Here is a 16,105-nt window from a genome sequence, read left to right on the forward strand (position 1 = left end):
ATCTGGTGAAACCTGATTCTGAGAGGACTGCTTGACGTCTAGAGAAGAAGAAGATCTGCTCGTCTCCATGTTGGAGGATGAAGATGAGGATGAAGATGAGGAGTTCACATCTTTTTACTGTCTGATCGCTTAAGCTCCAGCATGAATGGAGGCCGTTTGTGGTCAGAAAGGCTCCCCTTGTTGGCCCATGTTTGGTTCAAACCAGGAAGTAAGAAGAAGTGCAGTTCCTCAACAGACCACAGGGGGCAGGTTCCAGAGGAGAACCACGCCCCGTTGACTCCACTGTTAAAAATCAAACTTTACTCTATGGCTGTGTCTGAATTCCCACCGTAACCCCTAACTACTAAAAGGTTTTAAAGGATTTAAAAGCAATTCAAACACCACACTCACTACTTAGTTGTTGTTTTTTAAGGGGGAGGATATGACGTCATCGATTTCACAAAATGAAAGTCTAATCGATATGAGCCGATTATTTATGAATCTACTGAGTTCTGAAGATGAAAATGTTGATGGTTTTAAAAAAAATACATTTAAATACAATTTGTTCCACTGCAATGCATTGTGGTCTATTTTCAACAATCTAGTCAGCATGGATGCACACTGGTTTTTCGCAGAGACTTCTGGGAAATTTCTAGGGCTCTGAAATCTGGAATTGTAGATTCAGACAAACTAGAAAATGGCAAACGCTCTCCATAGAGCATAAACAGTCTGATGAAAGAAACGGTTTTAATGTTTACCGTTTTATTCTATTCATGACAACTGTGGGGGAGGGGCTTCTTTCAAATCAGTTGTTTTGACTTTATTAGAACTTAAATCTGCTCAAGTTTGGGGATTTTTTATGCTGATTGGGTAACTTCAAACTTTACTTTGTCCCACCCATTCGCCAACTACAACATGCATGCAGGTGGGCGGAGCAAACAAGCCCATCCCTCTTAAGGTTTTATTTCTGCTGTACAGAGATGATCTATTGGATACAAGTCTAGGATTTAGCAATGCAAGAGAAATCTACATCTCCCATGATGCATTGGGTTAAAGTGACAGCGTCTCAGCGTACAATGAGTCTTCCCTGTTAAACGTCTTAAACCACAACGAACACATCAATAAGTTTATAAATCTTCTTGATGAAATCAGAGGTCAGAGGTCAACAGTTTAGTTCTCCTTCCAGGTTTGTGTTTCTTAACAGCCAAACATCCCAGAGTTTGGTCCAAGTCATCTTTCTGACTAAAACACTTTTCTAAAGACGTCTGGATTATTTTAGATGTTAAACTGAAGAAGAAGTAAGAACATTAAAGAAACAGGATGAAGGTGAAACAGACACAATTAAACTAAACTGAAACAATTTAATCATCTAAAAAGAAAAAAAACATTTCTGTTAAAGTTTTCAAAGACTTCATTTTTGATTAAGACGAAAGAAAAACTAATAAAACTTCAACATCTTCACTTTTTGTGTAGCTACAGAAAACAGAAATATCTTATTTTTGTGTACATTTTATCAAACATTGTGATCATATAATTGTTCAAACATTACAGTTGCCTTTGCACCAACATTTAAAAAAATATAAAATAAATAAATCACTATTTAGAAAGAATATATTTGTTTTTTATGAGGTTACATTAAATTACATGTCAATAAACTGGAGGAAAAAACAACTACCAGAGTAAAATGTCAAATAATTTAGTTGAAAATTATTACTGTAAACTAACTTCACTTTTATTACATATTTTAGAAAAAACAGCTGCAACTTCCAGCTTTTTCTGCCACAATTATCACAGAAATGTGTGAGAGATTGTAGATCTGTAGAATGTAGATCAATACAGACTATAGAGTTTCTGCTTTTTCATTTTTGGATGCTGGTGTGCCGCGGGTTTTTTGTCAAGGTTAAAGTGCGCCGTGGCTCAAAAAAGGTTGAAAAACACTGCTCTACATAATCGTGATCTTTTCTACATTTTAGGTTGAATGGCTCAGCAGTAGAGTCTGTGGGTTTTCTGTGGTTGTGGGTTTGAATCCACACTCTGGTCATGGAAGGAAAATCGTTTCAGAGGGTCAAACGTGACTTCATCCTCTGCAGCTTCATCTTCAGGCGATGCTTCAGCTTTGGCTGAATCAGCAGCGACATCTTGAATCCCTCTGAAGAACAGAGGAGACTCTCAGACAGAGGAAGGAGGGTCGTCTTCCTCTCATTCATTTGTGACACGTGAGCTTAGGAGGGAAACATGTCAGAAAGAGGCCTGTGTGGGCAGCTGGAGGCCTGAAATGCAGCTCCGCTCTCTGATGGGACGTTTCCAAATCTGTCCTCTCAGCACAGCTTCCAGCAAAGCCCTCATTATCTCAGAACACACAAGCAGGCCCGCTTTACGCCGGAAATCTGCAGGCTGGAGGGACTCCCGACACCTTCACCCCCCAGCTTTGACGCACAGCAACGGTAAATTTACAGCCTGAAGATGCAGAAAGCCTGTGACTGTCACTGCGTTGTTATGAAGCCGTGTTTGCTCCAGAGAAGAGAAAAGGCTGCATTTTATCATCATAAAGACATTTTACATCTGGTGTTTTGGTATTTATAAAGCTCCATCAGTGAAATAGATCATCGAAACAAAAACACACCAATAGAAACTAAACGGGTAAAGACTAAACACCGAAACAAAAGACGACACTCGAGAAACAACCAAACCTCAGAAGATGGAAGAGAACGGACAGAGAGGAAGAAACACAAATGAAAAACTCAAAAAACAAGAAAGATTCTGGAGAATTCTGACAAGAACTAGACTGCAGACAGACCTGGTCCTTTTTTTTTACAATAATCAACCACATAAACGTCGGCCCATAAAGGTGAGACATAAGCATCCTTTAACCTTCATTAAACCTTCAGTTACAATTCTGTACTGTTAGTATGTGGAACTCTGTTTGTTGGGTTTTCTACATTATTTTATAAGTCAGGCCTTATTTCAGAGACAGAATGAACATTTAAGTCGGCTTTGTTTCCATCATGTCACTCATCTTAACTCTGGTGTTTGACAGACAGAAAATCTATTCAAGGTTGTGGAAAATGGACTAAAGATCAAAGGAAACATCAAAGAATAAACATAATTAAAATAATTCAATAAATATCCTGACAGTATTTTGAATCAATACAAGTACTACATGAACTATCGTGATCTATCGGCAAAAACATTTCTTCTAACACATCTAGTGTTGCGGCTCCTTGTTCTTTCATCTCAGTGGGAAACTGATCCAAACGTCTCTTTGAGAGCTTCAGGTTTCTGACCGCTGGTCTAACACATCCACATGCATTCCAGGTTTGTATTGGAACATTATCATGAATAAAGTAAATGTTTTGTTAAAAAAACACTGTTGTTGCATAATGAGGAAATAAAACACTTTATGTTCTTAATTTGTTATTTATTTATGTATTTTACATCCTCAAAAAGTATCGATGAGAGTATCGTTAAAATACCGGATCGATAAGCAGTATCAATAAGAGTAGTAGAACCGTTAAAACCTTAACGATACCCATCCCTACCCCTAAGAGACGAACAGGCAGCCATTCACAAACACTCAGGATCAGGTGCATCTTCAACCAGAGGTCACACAGCAACAGGTTAGGCAGCAGCTCTGCCACAGAAACAGTGGGAATATCCTGTTACAGTCCTTCCAAGATCACCAGCAAACACACACTTCCCCCCTCCATCCTGTCAACCCCCCCGTTCAGCCCTGGTCACAGAGAGGGCCTTCCTGTAGAGACGCACAAACACCTGGGGGCTGAATTCCTGAAAAAGAGGACATTTTGCAGCAGAATGTGTCCCCTTGGGTTTGGACTTGAACCTCCGCTGGAGTGTGAGGACCAGAGGACGCAGATCAAACCCAGGATGTGATGTGGAGGTGTCTAAAGGAGATGGAGATGAAGAACACAGCAGCTCCTCAGGCCTCTTCTGCGCAGTGAGGAATCCCAGCTGGTGTCAGGATGTCTTTCCTACTCACTCTATAGAGCGTTCTCCATGTTCTAGTTTGTCTGAATCTACATTTCCTAAATCCAAACCCCCAGAAATTTCCCAGAAGTCTCTGCAAAAAACCAGTGTCCATCAATGCTCACTAAATCGACGAATATAGACCACAATGCATTGCGTCAAAACATTTGCCCCCCCCAAAAAAAGTATTTACATGTATTTTTTAAATAAACTATTAACCTTTTTTATCTTCAGAAGACAGTGGACTCATAAATAATCGTAGCAAAACGCTCATATCAGTTAGAATTTAACTTTGTGAAAATGATAAAGTTATATCCGCCGTTTAAACATTTTTAGTAGTGAGCTTGGTGTCTGAATAGGTTTTCCAATTCAAGGCATTACATAGTGCCCCATTATATAGTTTTTTAGTAGTTTGGGATTAGGGCGGGAATACGGACACAACCTGAAACAGGCAAAGGTCAAAGGTCACACACAATCTAAACTTGTTGCTGTGCTTCCCAAGACGTGAAAGCCAAGAGAATGCCGATAAAGACGCCCGGCAGGGCCCAGAATGCATCCAGCATCCAGCCAACAGGAAGCTCCAACGGCCATCTGAGGCATGGCAGGAGCGCGGCATGCATGGAACAGAAATACCAGGTAGACCTCCAGCCAAAGGACTCCAACAGCGGAGGTCAAAGGTGGGTTCTGAGAGTCGGTGAGGGTCAGAGACCGACAAGAATCCAAACTGCTGTTGGCGGACGCTGACCAAAAAACCCACCTTTAACATGTTCTTGTGGAATTTTTCTGATTATGGAGGACATATGTGTAAAGAAAATTACATATACATTTGTTTTTCTGGGTATTTTTTCATTCAAATTGTTGCGAATCAGGAGCAGATGAAAAAATGCAGTTTAAGAGAGATCGTATTTGTGACATAGAAAATACGCTGGGCGGGGCCATGACCTCCAAGCTCCGCCCCTTTCTGATCATCCACCTGCAGATTGGAGAAACTCAGTCTGTATTGATGTACAGTCCCTCCATTCCATGAAGGTCTTTGTCTTCCTGGTCTGAGCTGGAATCTGGATCAGAACTGGACGGATGGATGGATCTGAAGTTGCTGCCGGTTTTTTTTGTGCCGTTAATGTTAGGTTGGGGGTGTGAGGGCTGTAAGCTAGTGGGAGAGGGTGTAAACATGGAGCTCTCAGTTGTGAGTGATGTGAAGAGTTTGGGTTGCTCCCACCCGCAACTTAGAGGTAAATACCTACAGAACTCCTGCTATGTCTTAAAACAGCAGGCTTGTTGATTTAGGCTAAAAATAGCATCATCATAATGAAAAGACCGATGGGAACAACATCACATTTTATTGAATAAGTATTCAGGATTTAAAAATTCTGACTGTTTTACTTTAGATTCCATAAATGTGTTTTTTCACATTGATATTGAAGCAGGTTGTGAAGTCTATCTATACCTGGAGACTAAAATGAATTGTTAAGACCATCATGTCATCTCTAATGGGGACAAATCTGCCAACAGAGAGGAGGTGGAACGGCTGGTGTTCAACCAACAACCTCCTCCTCATCACATCAAAGACTAAAGACACGATAAAGGACTACAGGAAGAAGAAGACGGACACACTGCCACTCTTCACTGCGAGGAGACGGTGGCAGACTTCCACTTCCGGGAGGACGAACACCAGCGAGCTGCTGAAAAGGCCCAGCAGAGACTGGATTTCCTGAACAACATCACCCAAAGACTGCTGGTGACCTTTCACCCTGCCACTGTAGAAAGTGTACTGACATACTGCATCAGCACCTGGTCCATGCAGCTGGACAGCGGCTCTCATCAACACCGCCAGAAGACTGTTGGGGCCCTCTCCCCACTCTGGAGACCCTCCACGGCCCCCGCCGCCTCAACAGAGCATCATCAGAGACGCTTCCCACCCCGGACACTTCCTGTTTGACCTGTGGCCTTCAGGCAAACGCCGCAGGTCAAACAACAGTTTTCATCCAACTGTCAGGAAAACATTCGACCTGATCTCTTCCAGTAAATGATGATAGTTTGGGAGCTCTCTTCATATTATTTATTATTATTATTTCTCTGGTTTTTAACCATTTGAACACATATTGAACCACTTTTTATGTAGTTGTTTGTATTATTTATTATTTTTAGTAGTAAGTGGTTTATTTTTTAAATGTATGAATGTTCCACTGACCAGAAGGCACGTGTGATGATGACGATGAAGATCCATCTATTCTATGCTATCTAATGTAAACAGAGATGATTTATTTAGATTCTTTAAAACAAACAGGCTGTTTAAAAAAGCTTCTTGAACTTTCTGATCTTGACTTTTCCCATCCTTTAATGTCAGGATGCTCATTTCATCCTAACAGGTCTGGTCTGAACCTCCTGGAGGAGCTGAGGGACTTCAGGACTGAGACTGGGACCGTCAGAGACGCGCATCTCCTTCCAGACATCCTGAAGTTTAGTCAGAAGTTCCTGACAGTCAGAAGCGACCATCTTACCTTCTCCTTCTTCGTTCGTGGCTTCTCCATGTCTGTCAGACTCTGCGGCCGCCGCTCCCAGCGTTCATCCCCGGACTGGAGCCCGGAGAAACTCCCGGGGAACATCCGGAGACAGAACCGTCCAACAACGCGGGGCTTCTGCTCCGCTATGAGGCGGCCGCTCGGCGCCGGTCTGCGCTTAAATTAATCCGAAGGGAACGCGCCATGTCCCGCAGTGGATCTTCGCCCCATGGCGGAATGCGGGTCCGGTGAGAGGCGGGGATCCGGTCGGCTCGGCGGCCGCAGCCTGCGGCTCGGTGTCGGTTACTCCCCGTGACATCAGAGCGGAGTTGAGTTACCTGACGGACACAATGCAGACGGCGGCGGGGGGGTGTCCACGCACGGACTGAGCGGGGCGCGGGGGTGGACCCCCACGTCAGCTGCAAGTTTGTGAAAGTCACGAAGAAATGAACGGATCAAACGGATCAAAGGCAGCTGAAAGTGTCTCACTCCAACAACTTCTGCGCGCGCGTCAAAAATGAAGACAATTTTAAAAATGATTGTACAAAAGACTTCAATTAAAGTTTTATTAAGAAAAGTCAGGTGTTTATCTTAAAAACTGGCGATATTCCCCCTTTTTTGTGTACGTGGTCTCAGGGCTGGACTAAGGGCGCCATCTTAAGACGAAATAAAAAAGTTTTTTCCCGCCCTTGCTAGTTCTTTTAGCTAGTTCTTTTTATATAACTTATTAAACCCAGAATTTTGGTATTTGTGTGTGTATATATATACACATATATACACACACACATATATATGTGTGTATATATATACTGTATACATATATACACATATGTATGTATATATATGTATACATATATATAAGAAATATACGTGCGACAGACACAAAAGATGAGTATATCATGTATTTTTATATTAAAATCTGAAAGGCTTGCAGGTTTGGAAGTTATTTTTTTCAATAGCTTCCAAACCTGGTGACCCAAAGAGTCCAAATGTATCCCGGGTTGTGGCACTGACATACCACCATCAGACACACCACTTTGCTCTGTAATTCTAGATGAGAAACATTTTAAATGAATTTTTTGTATTAAAATCCAAAAGACTCACATTTCAAGATCACATCCAGCTCAGAGGAAAGAAGAGGGAAAGTACATATAACGACTCGCAGAACAACACGTCGTATGTCACGTGACGGCCAGTCTAGTGATGTATAGCAATGAGTAAATAAATAATTGCTCATCTGGAGGATTTTAAAGCTTTCTTGGAATGAAAGAAAATGATGAAAGGATGAAGACGGGCAAAAAACTCACCATCATGATGCTAAATTTCGCCACCTGTTGACCAATTTCAGTTGGTTTACTTTACAGGTCATGACATCAAATGAGTTACAAGAAAGCCAACAAATGTTTACTTTATTTCAGATTTTTTGTTAATTTTTCTTGCTTTATAAACCACCTGCTTCATATTTAGAAATATCTACAAACAAACCCTTTCTGTTACATTTAAATATTTCTAAGAAAACACTGCAAAAATCCAAGTGAAATGTGTTCATAGGGTTTCTCGGGAACACAGGAAGAGAACCTAAAGCCACAGTTTTACTTCATGAACCTTAAAAAACAAAACGTTTTCCACAGAAAAGCAGGAGTCTATTTCTGGCTGTGCTTAAAAAACTGTTCAAATGTTGACTCAAAACCTCCATATGGGCCTTTATTTCAGATATTACCATAAACATTGATTCTCTTTGAATACACACATAAACAGGAGGAGAAGATTTCAAAGAATGTAGACTCAGAGATCGTCCAGGTCAGCTTGACATCCTGACAAACGGAAGGTTTTTAAAGCACAGCAGAAAAGTTTGACTTCAGACGAGCTGCTCTCTGAAATTCACTTGAGTCACTCTTTGTGTTTAAGGGTAATGCTTCTCCTTCAGGATTGTGGCTAAACGTTACTTTCTTATCTTCCAAATGTTAATCAAATACTGGAAGTGCAATGGTTCAAAGGGCTGAAGATGTTCAGGACTGAACTTTAAAAAAGACGGGAAAAAAAACTAAAAATATGTCCTGTACATACGCTATTTTAGTCATTTCTAATTTTGAATAAATAAAATCAAACCCATCCATCCCTGGACTTTCATCACGGATTGTCTTTTTTTTACAGATGTGTTTCATGACCACACGGCTGTCACTCAGGTGGTTGCATCTTCTGTCCAGCTCTTTTTCCCTTCCTTGCTTGTCTAGGTCGCGTCTTCCTGATGCACAGCTTGAAGAGCCTCACAGGTCTGTCTTTTCTCGCAGCTCTGCTCGTTTTTGGCCTCCTGACCTTCAGCTGAAGGGCCTGCAGGTGGCGCTGCAGCCCCTCTTCAGAGTCCCCCTTCTGAAGCGTGGCTTTCACCTCCACAGCCGGACAGCTGCTGACGGAAGCAGAAGGAAGGCGGGTTTATGATGACTTCATGCTGTCTGCAAAGTATTTATCCTGATTTCCTTATCTCGTGTATACTTTTATGGGATACGTAATTTAATTTGTAGATTAAAATACAGATAAAGAACTTAGAAATGGTGCAGCTGATTAAGCAAGTAAGTTGTGGCTTCATTGGATGTTGACTTTAGTCACACAGTTTAATATGAAAAAGTATAAGGATACTCAAACAGAAATAATAAATAATAAAAAATCTAAATTGTGGAAAGAATGTGTAGTTTTTTGCCATTTTTGATATTCCCCTAGCTGTGCGTTACATGTTTATGTTTGGAATATGAAGTGTTTAAATAGAAACAGTACTGTGCATTATTCAACAGCTTGAGGTTTATTTGTTATTTATGAATAACTTTTATTAAAAGCATAAAAACTTACAGGGACCAATAAAAAAGTTAATAAAGTTGGATTAAGACTTTTTAATATAAGTCAGCATTCACTATAGAGAGATTTACATTTCTTAGAAATCTAATTTCTTAGCAGAAAGTATTACACTTGAAGTTTATTTTATGAAGCATGCTTGAGTAGTAAGTATACTATAGACCATTTACGGTAGTGTAGGTATTGCACTAACTGAATACTTCTACAGACTAAATTGGAACATTTGAAGTTACAGTATATAGATAGTACGGAGCCAATGAAGGGACATTAGAAAATAAATCAAAGTAAAACAAAAAAACGATTCAATTAATTCAGTTCAATTCAGTTTATTTAAATGGCCCAATTTAACAACACAGTTGTCTCAACGGGCTTCACTAATTATACAATACATAAAATCAGTAATAAAATTCCAATAGTTTATTGCTAAACTAAACTAAACACATAAGCTAAACTGGACATCCCTGCCCTTAGACTCAGCCAGATAAGGCTGGGGGGCCTAGGGGCGCGAGACGAGCTAGAGGCGAGGACCACGGGCAAAGACAGGAGCACAGATGAGCCAAGACGAGATGCTATCTTGTACTCACCAGTTAGTTTTTTTTTTCACTTCAATTTCTTTTTCTTTAAGGTCTCTTTAGGGGCTCCGTAAGATACTATACTAACTATACTTTACTAAGAGGTAAACTTCAAGTATATTGCCTCAGTTTTACCATAGACTAAGTATACTTTTATACTTGAACAGAGTAATTTTTACTAAGGGGCTGCATGTTGGCTGCAAAATTATCCACTTTAGCGTTTCTGGTTTCGGTTAATTGCTCTACTCCGTCACTCGTTTAGTCCATATATGGATGGTGTGGTTCTGTTTTTGAATGAAATTTTTTAGCTCAAACATTTCTGCCAATGACAAGAACCTGCAGGGAGCTGTGGATGTGCTTGAAACATGCTAACATCAGCATGCTCCCAGTATGTTTTCAGCTTTGACTAACTAGTTCCACAAATGCATTTGTGTTAACTAGTCAACATGTGAGCTCATTTTTGTAAATACTGACGTGTTTGCCGGTGTGCAGTCCTGAAACAGGAAGCAGGACTGGGAGACGTAACTGAGCAGAAGAATCTCCACTTCTGCCAGTGATCTCTGCTGAGCCAACGTCTGGAATAATCTAGAAAGACACAAACAGACACGGGTTCAGAAATACTAAAGACTCATGCAGCACATTTGTCCAAACACGCCTGCATGGTCGTGTTCAGATGCACTCAATCCTCTGAGGAAACGCAGACAGCTGCCTCTGCTTATGTAAGGCTGTAGGCCTGAATGCATGTGTGCTTTTGGCCTAGATTAGTTCGATGCAGTCATGCCACGTCTAATCTGGCACACACCCAAACAAGGTAAGTCCACTACAATCACTGCATGTGGGGTGTAAATGGGGATGTAAATATTTACTATGCGGATATATGCGCTCATGTTATGATTGTCATAACTGACTAGACTATCTCAGAACCATCAGGGTTTACTGATAGGGATTTGTTGGTTTACCTGGCCGTACAGTTGCAGTGGTACAGCGTCCCCGCCTTGGTGTTGATGAGGCCGTACTTCACTTGCTGAGGCAGAATTTTCATCTTGCATTCATCAAGTTCCCTGTAGATCCCACAGTCCGTCTGTTTCTCTGAAAAGAGGGTACGTAGAAAATGTTCAGGGTTCTTCAGATGTTGCTGAACTGGTAACCTTCAGCACCAGCAGTACCTGTGACGTTAGCATGCTGTTGAACCACTGTTGGGAGTTTGACTGGTAAAGCGTTCCCCAGATCGTTCGTCCCGTGTCCAGACCCTGTGGGTTTACCAGCTGCGCCTTTGCTCAGGGGACTCATAGGTTTGGGCGGGGAAGTGATGGAGGGGAAATCTCTGGAGGATGTAGGGAAGGTGGCGGTGGCTGTGGTGGTGGAGAGGTGTGTTTGTGGAGCTAATGTACTGACTTTCTGTTCTGCCGGCACAGTGGAGCTGATGTTGGAGCACGTGATGTTCAGGCAGTCTTCAGGTGGAGTCGTCTCGTACAGAGTGGGTGGATGGACGTCCGCATACAAAGCCATCTGAGTCTCTTTACACCTGTGAGTCAAAGCAGAGGGAACCACATGAGACATCAGCTTAAGTTTGTTAACCCTTTAACACCGGCAAGGTCACCGGCAACATGTAAAGAACACACACTCCATGAACTACTGCAACTATTTAACTACGCAATTAACTAAATTCCTACGAATTCTGACTCAGAGAACAGCAGCCTTCTGCCGTTATGCAACACGATACGCAAAGTCGCTATCTCCACGTCGAAATCCGTTGGAACTACGTTGATTGTGCAAAGAGTCGAAGGGTTACCGTAGTTCAAAGAGCGTGTGTTCTTTTGATGTTACCGGCGACGTCTCCAGTGTTAAAGGGTTAAGCTAACATTATCAAAGCCAACATGGCTGAGGGGCTTTTTTGTTAGTCTAAGTCCAGTTTCAGACTGAAAAATCCATGTTAAGTCTCAACCAGCCAGGTCCAAGTCCCAACTGGCCAGGTCCAATCTCAACTGTCCACGTTCCTGTCTCAACTGTCCAGGACCAAGTCTCAACCATGCAGATCCCGGTCTCAACAGTCCATGTCAAACCTCAAGTTTTAATGAAGAACTCTAAACCAAGTCCAGTACGAAGAACTGGTGATGTTTCAGATCTTTACTTTTAAGTTACAGTATGGTTTTAAGTCTGTGGTCACAAGTCTAAGCCAAGTCTCAAGACATATATTGGAAAGTTTAAATCCAACCTTAAGTGTGTAGTCAGTTGTTACAAACTTAAGTCAAGTCTTTAGTCTTTAAATGTTCCAAGAAAGGACAAGTTTCAAGACTTTGGTCGGGAGTTCAAATCAAGTTCAGAGTTATGGAAAAGCAGATCCAAGGTAAGCTGGACGCCAAGTTGAGACAAGAACTTTGTACCAGGCTCACTTCTCAAGTTCTAGAGGAGCACGTTCAAGTCAAAAGTTCAAGACAGGTATCAATTCTGTAGATGCAAATCTAAGTCTGCTAAGTTTGACCTGATTGAACGGTTTTTGGAGATTGTTCCAAACCTTTACAAGGTCAGGTAAAGTTTTAGCGCAGACAATGGATCCAAAGCCAATTCAAGTCTCAACTGGTACAAGAAAAGTTCCAAGTTAAGGTTCAAGTCATATCTCCAGTCTCTCACTGAAGGTCTAAGTCAGATCTAGTCTCTGCTTGTGAGATTGAATTGATCTGTAATCCAGTCTCAAAGAGTTTTAACTGTTTTAAATAAAAGACCAAAAGCAAACGTCTGATATCAGAGTAAAGGAGAGGAATTCATGAAGCTACAGACTCGATCATGATTTGAAGAGATCAAACTGACATCATCAATGGACGTAAAGGTTCCTCACATTCCAAACCAGTTTCTCTTTGCACACTGGAGTCGATGGGAGAAGGTGAAGCAGTGCATCTTCAGCAGGTTGAAGAACGTGTATCCCACCACGTCTGAGATGCTGTCATTGGCTTCCTTCAGGCAGCCGTGAAACCTTCAGCGAACATCAGAGAGGGTTTTGAGGAGCCTGTTCCCTCAGGATGCATCAGCCGTGGAGTTAACAGTTACCTGTCATCGCAGTCGCAGTGAGACATGGTGAAGATGTTGCTGTTGAAGACGCCAAACTCAGACTGAAAGGACAGGATGGTGTGCTGGCACTGGTCGTGCTCCCGGCAGCAGCTGTCTGTGTCCGAAAAAACCCCTGAAAAGCACAAAACGGATGCAGGACAGGTTCATCAACTTGTTTACCTGTAGTCCACCTGTACCTCCAACAAAGACGGCGTGCCGTTTGTCACGACGAACAGGTGAGCAGATTTCAACAGATCTGTGGTTCACTGCGAAAGCCTGTTTCACAGGAAACTCCCCGTTTGTCTTTGTCCTGTTCAGGAATACCAGATCCTATTTACCAAACACTGAAAACAAAACCTGCCAACGGATGATGCTGCCTAAACATACGAGGTCAATGAAGCTACAAAGGATTCATTTTATTCATAATGTTCAATCTTTAGGAAAACCAATAGCCCCTCCCCATGGCAGATTTTATGCACTACACTGCAGGAATTATATTTAAAAAAAAAAAGGAAAAGTGCAGGTCCACAACAGTCTGTTTGTGTTTTCTCTGATTTTTGGAAATCAAATTATTTGTAAATGAAAGGAACATTTTTTATAGTTTAACCCTGGAGAACTTATAAGGTCAAAGTTATCCTCTCATTTATGTCATTATGTTTATCATTTCTCAGCTGCTGCTTTACCAAAAGGAACAAACAAACAGAAACACGGTAAAGACGTTTGTTCCTGGGTTCTTCAAGGTTAAATCATCTGTATGTGGCTTTTTTCTATCATAATGTTCAAACATCATCTTCACCTGATGACAGACGTCAGCAACTGGAACTGCTGTGTTCCAGGAGCTGTGGGAGCTTTAGAAAAAGACTTCTCTTCTGAAACTTTATGGTAAAATCTGGAGTTAAGACTGTAAAATAGTTTTAAGGTGAAGGAACTGCAGCTCCAACAAATTCAGATTTGAAAATATTTTCGGACATTTAGTATCACAGAAAAATGTTTGATAGTCCTAAAAGAACTCATTAAAATAATTCTTTTCTGTTCTTAACAGATAATCTGAGGAAGTTTCCTGCAGGATAATCGGGTGGAGTCTGACAGAAAAGTAACCAACCTAAATCCTCAAATGACGGCGCCTTGTTACCGGAGCCGCACCACAGCGTCCCCGGCACAATGAAGCCGCGCTTCACGCGCAGGTGAGCGCTGACCTCTGACCCCCCATCATCACCCCTGACGCTCCTGGGGTGTCTCCTCTGTCTGCGCTCCGCCAGCCCCCCGGAGCGCAGAGCCTCCAGGGAGGCGCACTCTACTCCTTCTAACAGGGAGTGCAGGAGTCGGTTCGGATGGTCGGAGAAGTCCCGCGGGCGCTGCCGGCACCGGGACAGGAAGCTCTGGACCACCGCTGCGTCATCGCTCCAGGCGCAGGCGAGCAGCGCGCGCCGCGCGGACCACGCGCTGTGGTGCAGGCGCAGGGCCGGGGGGGTGCTGCGGAGGTCGCTTTGGAGGAAGGCGTAGTGCACCTCATCGTTCGGAGACACTTTAGTCCACGTGCATAGGATGGAAGCGCGCGCGTGCAGGAGTGATGATGCTAAAATGAGAGACAGGAGCGCAGCGGCGCGCGTCATGGCGCAGCGGAGGATGGAGGCGGCTGCTGAGCTGCTGTCCGAATGAAACTGCAGGTTGTTAAATATGGAGGAGGAGGAGGGGGGCGCCAGCATCCAGAGTGGACACGTGACCTGACAGTGTTGCCAAACATCTCTATCTCTCTGCCCCACATTATTGCCCGCCTTCACGCGCACGAGCTCGTAGCTTTATTGGAATTGATGCATCGACCAGGCCCAGAAACGGGACAGCCTGATCGAAGCTCCCGGACCAGAAACAGCCTTTCATGACCCAGTTTGACCCCTTCCTCCTGGTCATGAGCCCAGAGGAGCAGAACTTATTGATTCATGTGAGAAACAGGAGGAGGAGCCCAGGTCCAGGTCCAGGTCCAGGTTCGGGTTCAGGTCCAGGTTCAGGTTCAGGTTCAGATTCAGGTTCCTGCAATCATGATATTCAAAACTGATCATGAAAAAACGTCATTTTGTAAAAATGAGTTGATTTCTAAAGTTCTGAGCAGAAACTTCTGGTTTTCATTCCTGAGTTTGGGTTGAGTTCTCCTGCAGAGACGGAGCCACTGGGTTAGGAACCAAAGCCACGTCTGTTACATAACACAGAGACAGGAAAAGCTCTGAGCCTGTTTGGGTGGAGGAGTTCAGTCATTCTTGCTTTTCCCCTGATTACTACTGGAATAACTGCTGTTGTCAAACGTTTATGATGTAATTGTCTGAAGTCTTTCAGGCCGTTTGGTCCACATCCAAATTTGTTCACTTTGTTTGGCAGAAACAGAAGAAGCCGAACAAATCCTCATTGGGCCTCGATGCAAACGGGAAAAGTCTTAAATCTTCTGCAAGATGTTAAAAAAATAAAAGAGAAGGGTTTTTTCTTTTTCTGTGATTTCATGGGATTAGGTCACGGTGGAGGACTGGTTTGTGCTCTTTCAGGGAAACCTGCACTTCTGCAGACAGGTGATGCATGAATTCATGCTGCTGCCATTTTTTATTTTTGCTCGTTTTGTGTATTTCTGTCTCTGTTGTGTTTCTGAAGCTTCAGAACGTTGTCTTTTTCTATCCATAGTGCAGCACAGCCAGGCTGCTGCCCTGGAGCAGAACTGTCCTCATTCTAGTGAAGTCCTGTTCCAGAACGAAGCCCCCGTGAGAAGAAAACATCCTCTCCGCTCTCTGCCGGCAGGTTCCAGTGGATGTTTCTGATGACAGAACTAGGATGTGGAAATCAGTCCACCAGTCAGTCTCTCCTGACGATGAGTTGATTAGCCAGTCGTTCTTGTTCAAACTCAACGTTTTTTGCTGAAATCTTTTTTTATTTATCAAAGTCTTCATAAAATGGCCTCATGAGACTTTTTTTAACATTATTTTGGAAAACAAATCCGTGATGTTCTGAGTTTTGAAATTATTTTTTGATTTCACTCAATAACAAATGATTTCCTGTTTTTTGTGTCCGTCAGTCGCGTCAGTTGGTTGCTGGATGTCACTTTTTGCACACCAGAGTGGGTTCTGTTGCTCCGTTCTCCTCTGGGATGCATTCATTAAATCGTTTTCTCGTCTTCACGTCTTTCATGTTTATGAAAAC

General features: G+C 42.6%; 2 protein-coding genes across 5 annotated transcripts in view; both read right to left on the reverse strand.

The window, feature by feature from the left end:
* Window positions 1-7,094, reverse strand: part of LOC101169909 (tetratricopeptide repeat protein 28) — a 111,499-nt gene extending 104,405 nt beyond the window's left edge. For all 3 annotated transcript variants that reach the window (XM_023960668.1, XM_023960669.1, XM_023960667.1), the window contains exon 1: window positions 6,465-7,094. In XM_023960668.1, coding sequence (XP_023816436.1) covers window positions 6,465-6,569 — 105 coding nt within the window. In that variant the 5' untranslated portion in view covers window positions 6,570-7,094. The remainder of the gene's footprint in view (window positions 1-6,464) is intronic.
* Window positions 7,095-7,856: 762 nt separating this feature from the next.
* Window positions 7,857-15,886, reverse strand: LOC105355175 (group 3 secretory phospholipase A2-like). Of its 2 annotated transcripts, none has more exons than XM_011481392.2 (7): window positions 14,031-15,886; window positions 12,929-13,061; window positions 12,720-12,854; window positions 11,050-11,408; window positions 10,843-10,972; window positions 10,358-10,468; window positions 7,857-8,871 (listed from the first exon to the last, which is right to left on the reverse strand). In XM_011481392.2, the coding sequence occupies exons 1-7, from the start codon at window positions 14,632-14,634 to the stop codon at window positions 8,643-8,645; spliced, it is 1,701 nt and encodes a 566-aa protein (XP_011479694.2). In that variant the 5' UTR covers window positions 14,635-15,886; the 3' UTR covers window positions 7,857-8,642. The 2 variants fall into 2 exon arrangements, with proteins under 2 accessions (XP_011479694.2, XP_023816866.1); XM_023961098.1 differs by having other exon boundaries at window positions 7,857-8,868; window positions 14,031-15,885.
* Window positions 15,887-16,105: the final 219 nt, after the last annotated feature.

The sequence above is a fragment of the Oryzias latipes genome, chromosome 12, assembly GCF_002234675.1.
Source record: "Oryzias latipes chromosome 12, ASM223467v1".
Classification (NCBI taxonomy): Eukaryota; Metazoa; Chordata; class Actinopteri; order Beloniformes; family Adrianichthyidae; genus Oryzias; species Oryzias latipes.

Bases quoted from the DNA above. Each gene is read 5' to 3' on its own strand.
- LOC105355175 (XM_011481392.2), bottom strand. From the start codon at position 14,634: ATGCTGGCGCCCCCCTCCTCCTCCTCCATATTTAACAACCTGCAGTTT. The intron at 13,062-14,030 runs GTTGGTTACTTT...TGTGCTTTTCAG, and splicing joins GCCGTCATTTGAGGATTTAG to GGGTTTTTTCGGACACAGAC. The intron at 10,973-11,049 runs GTACTGCTGGTG...CCCTCTTTTCAG, and splicing joins ACAGCATGCTAACGTCACAG to AGAAACAGACGGACTGTGGG.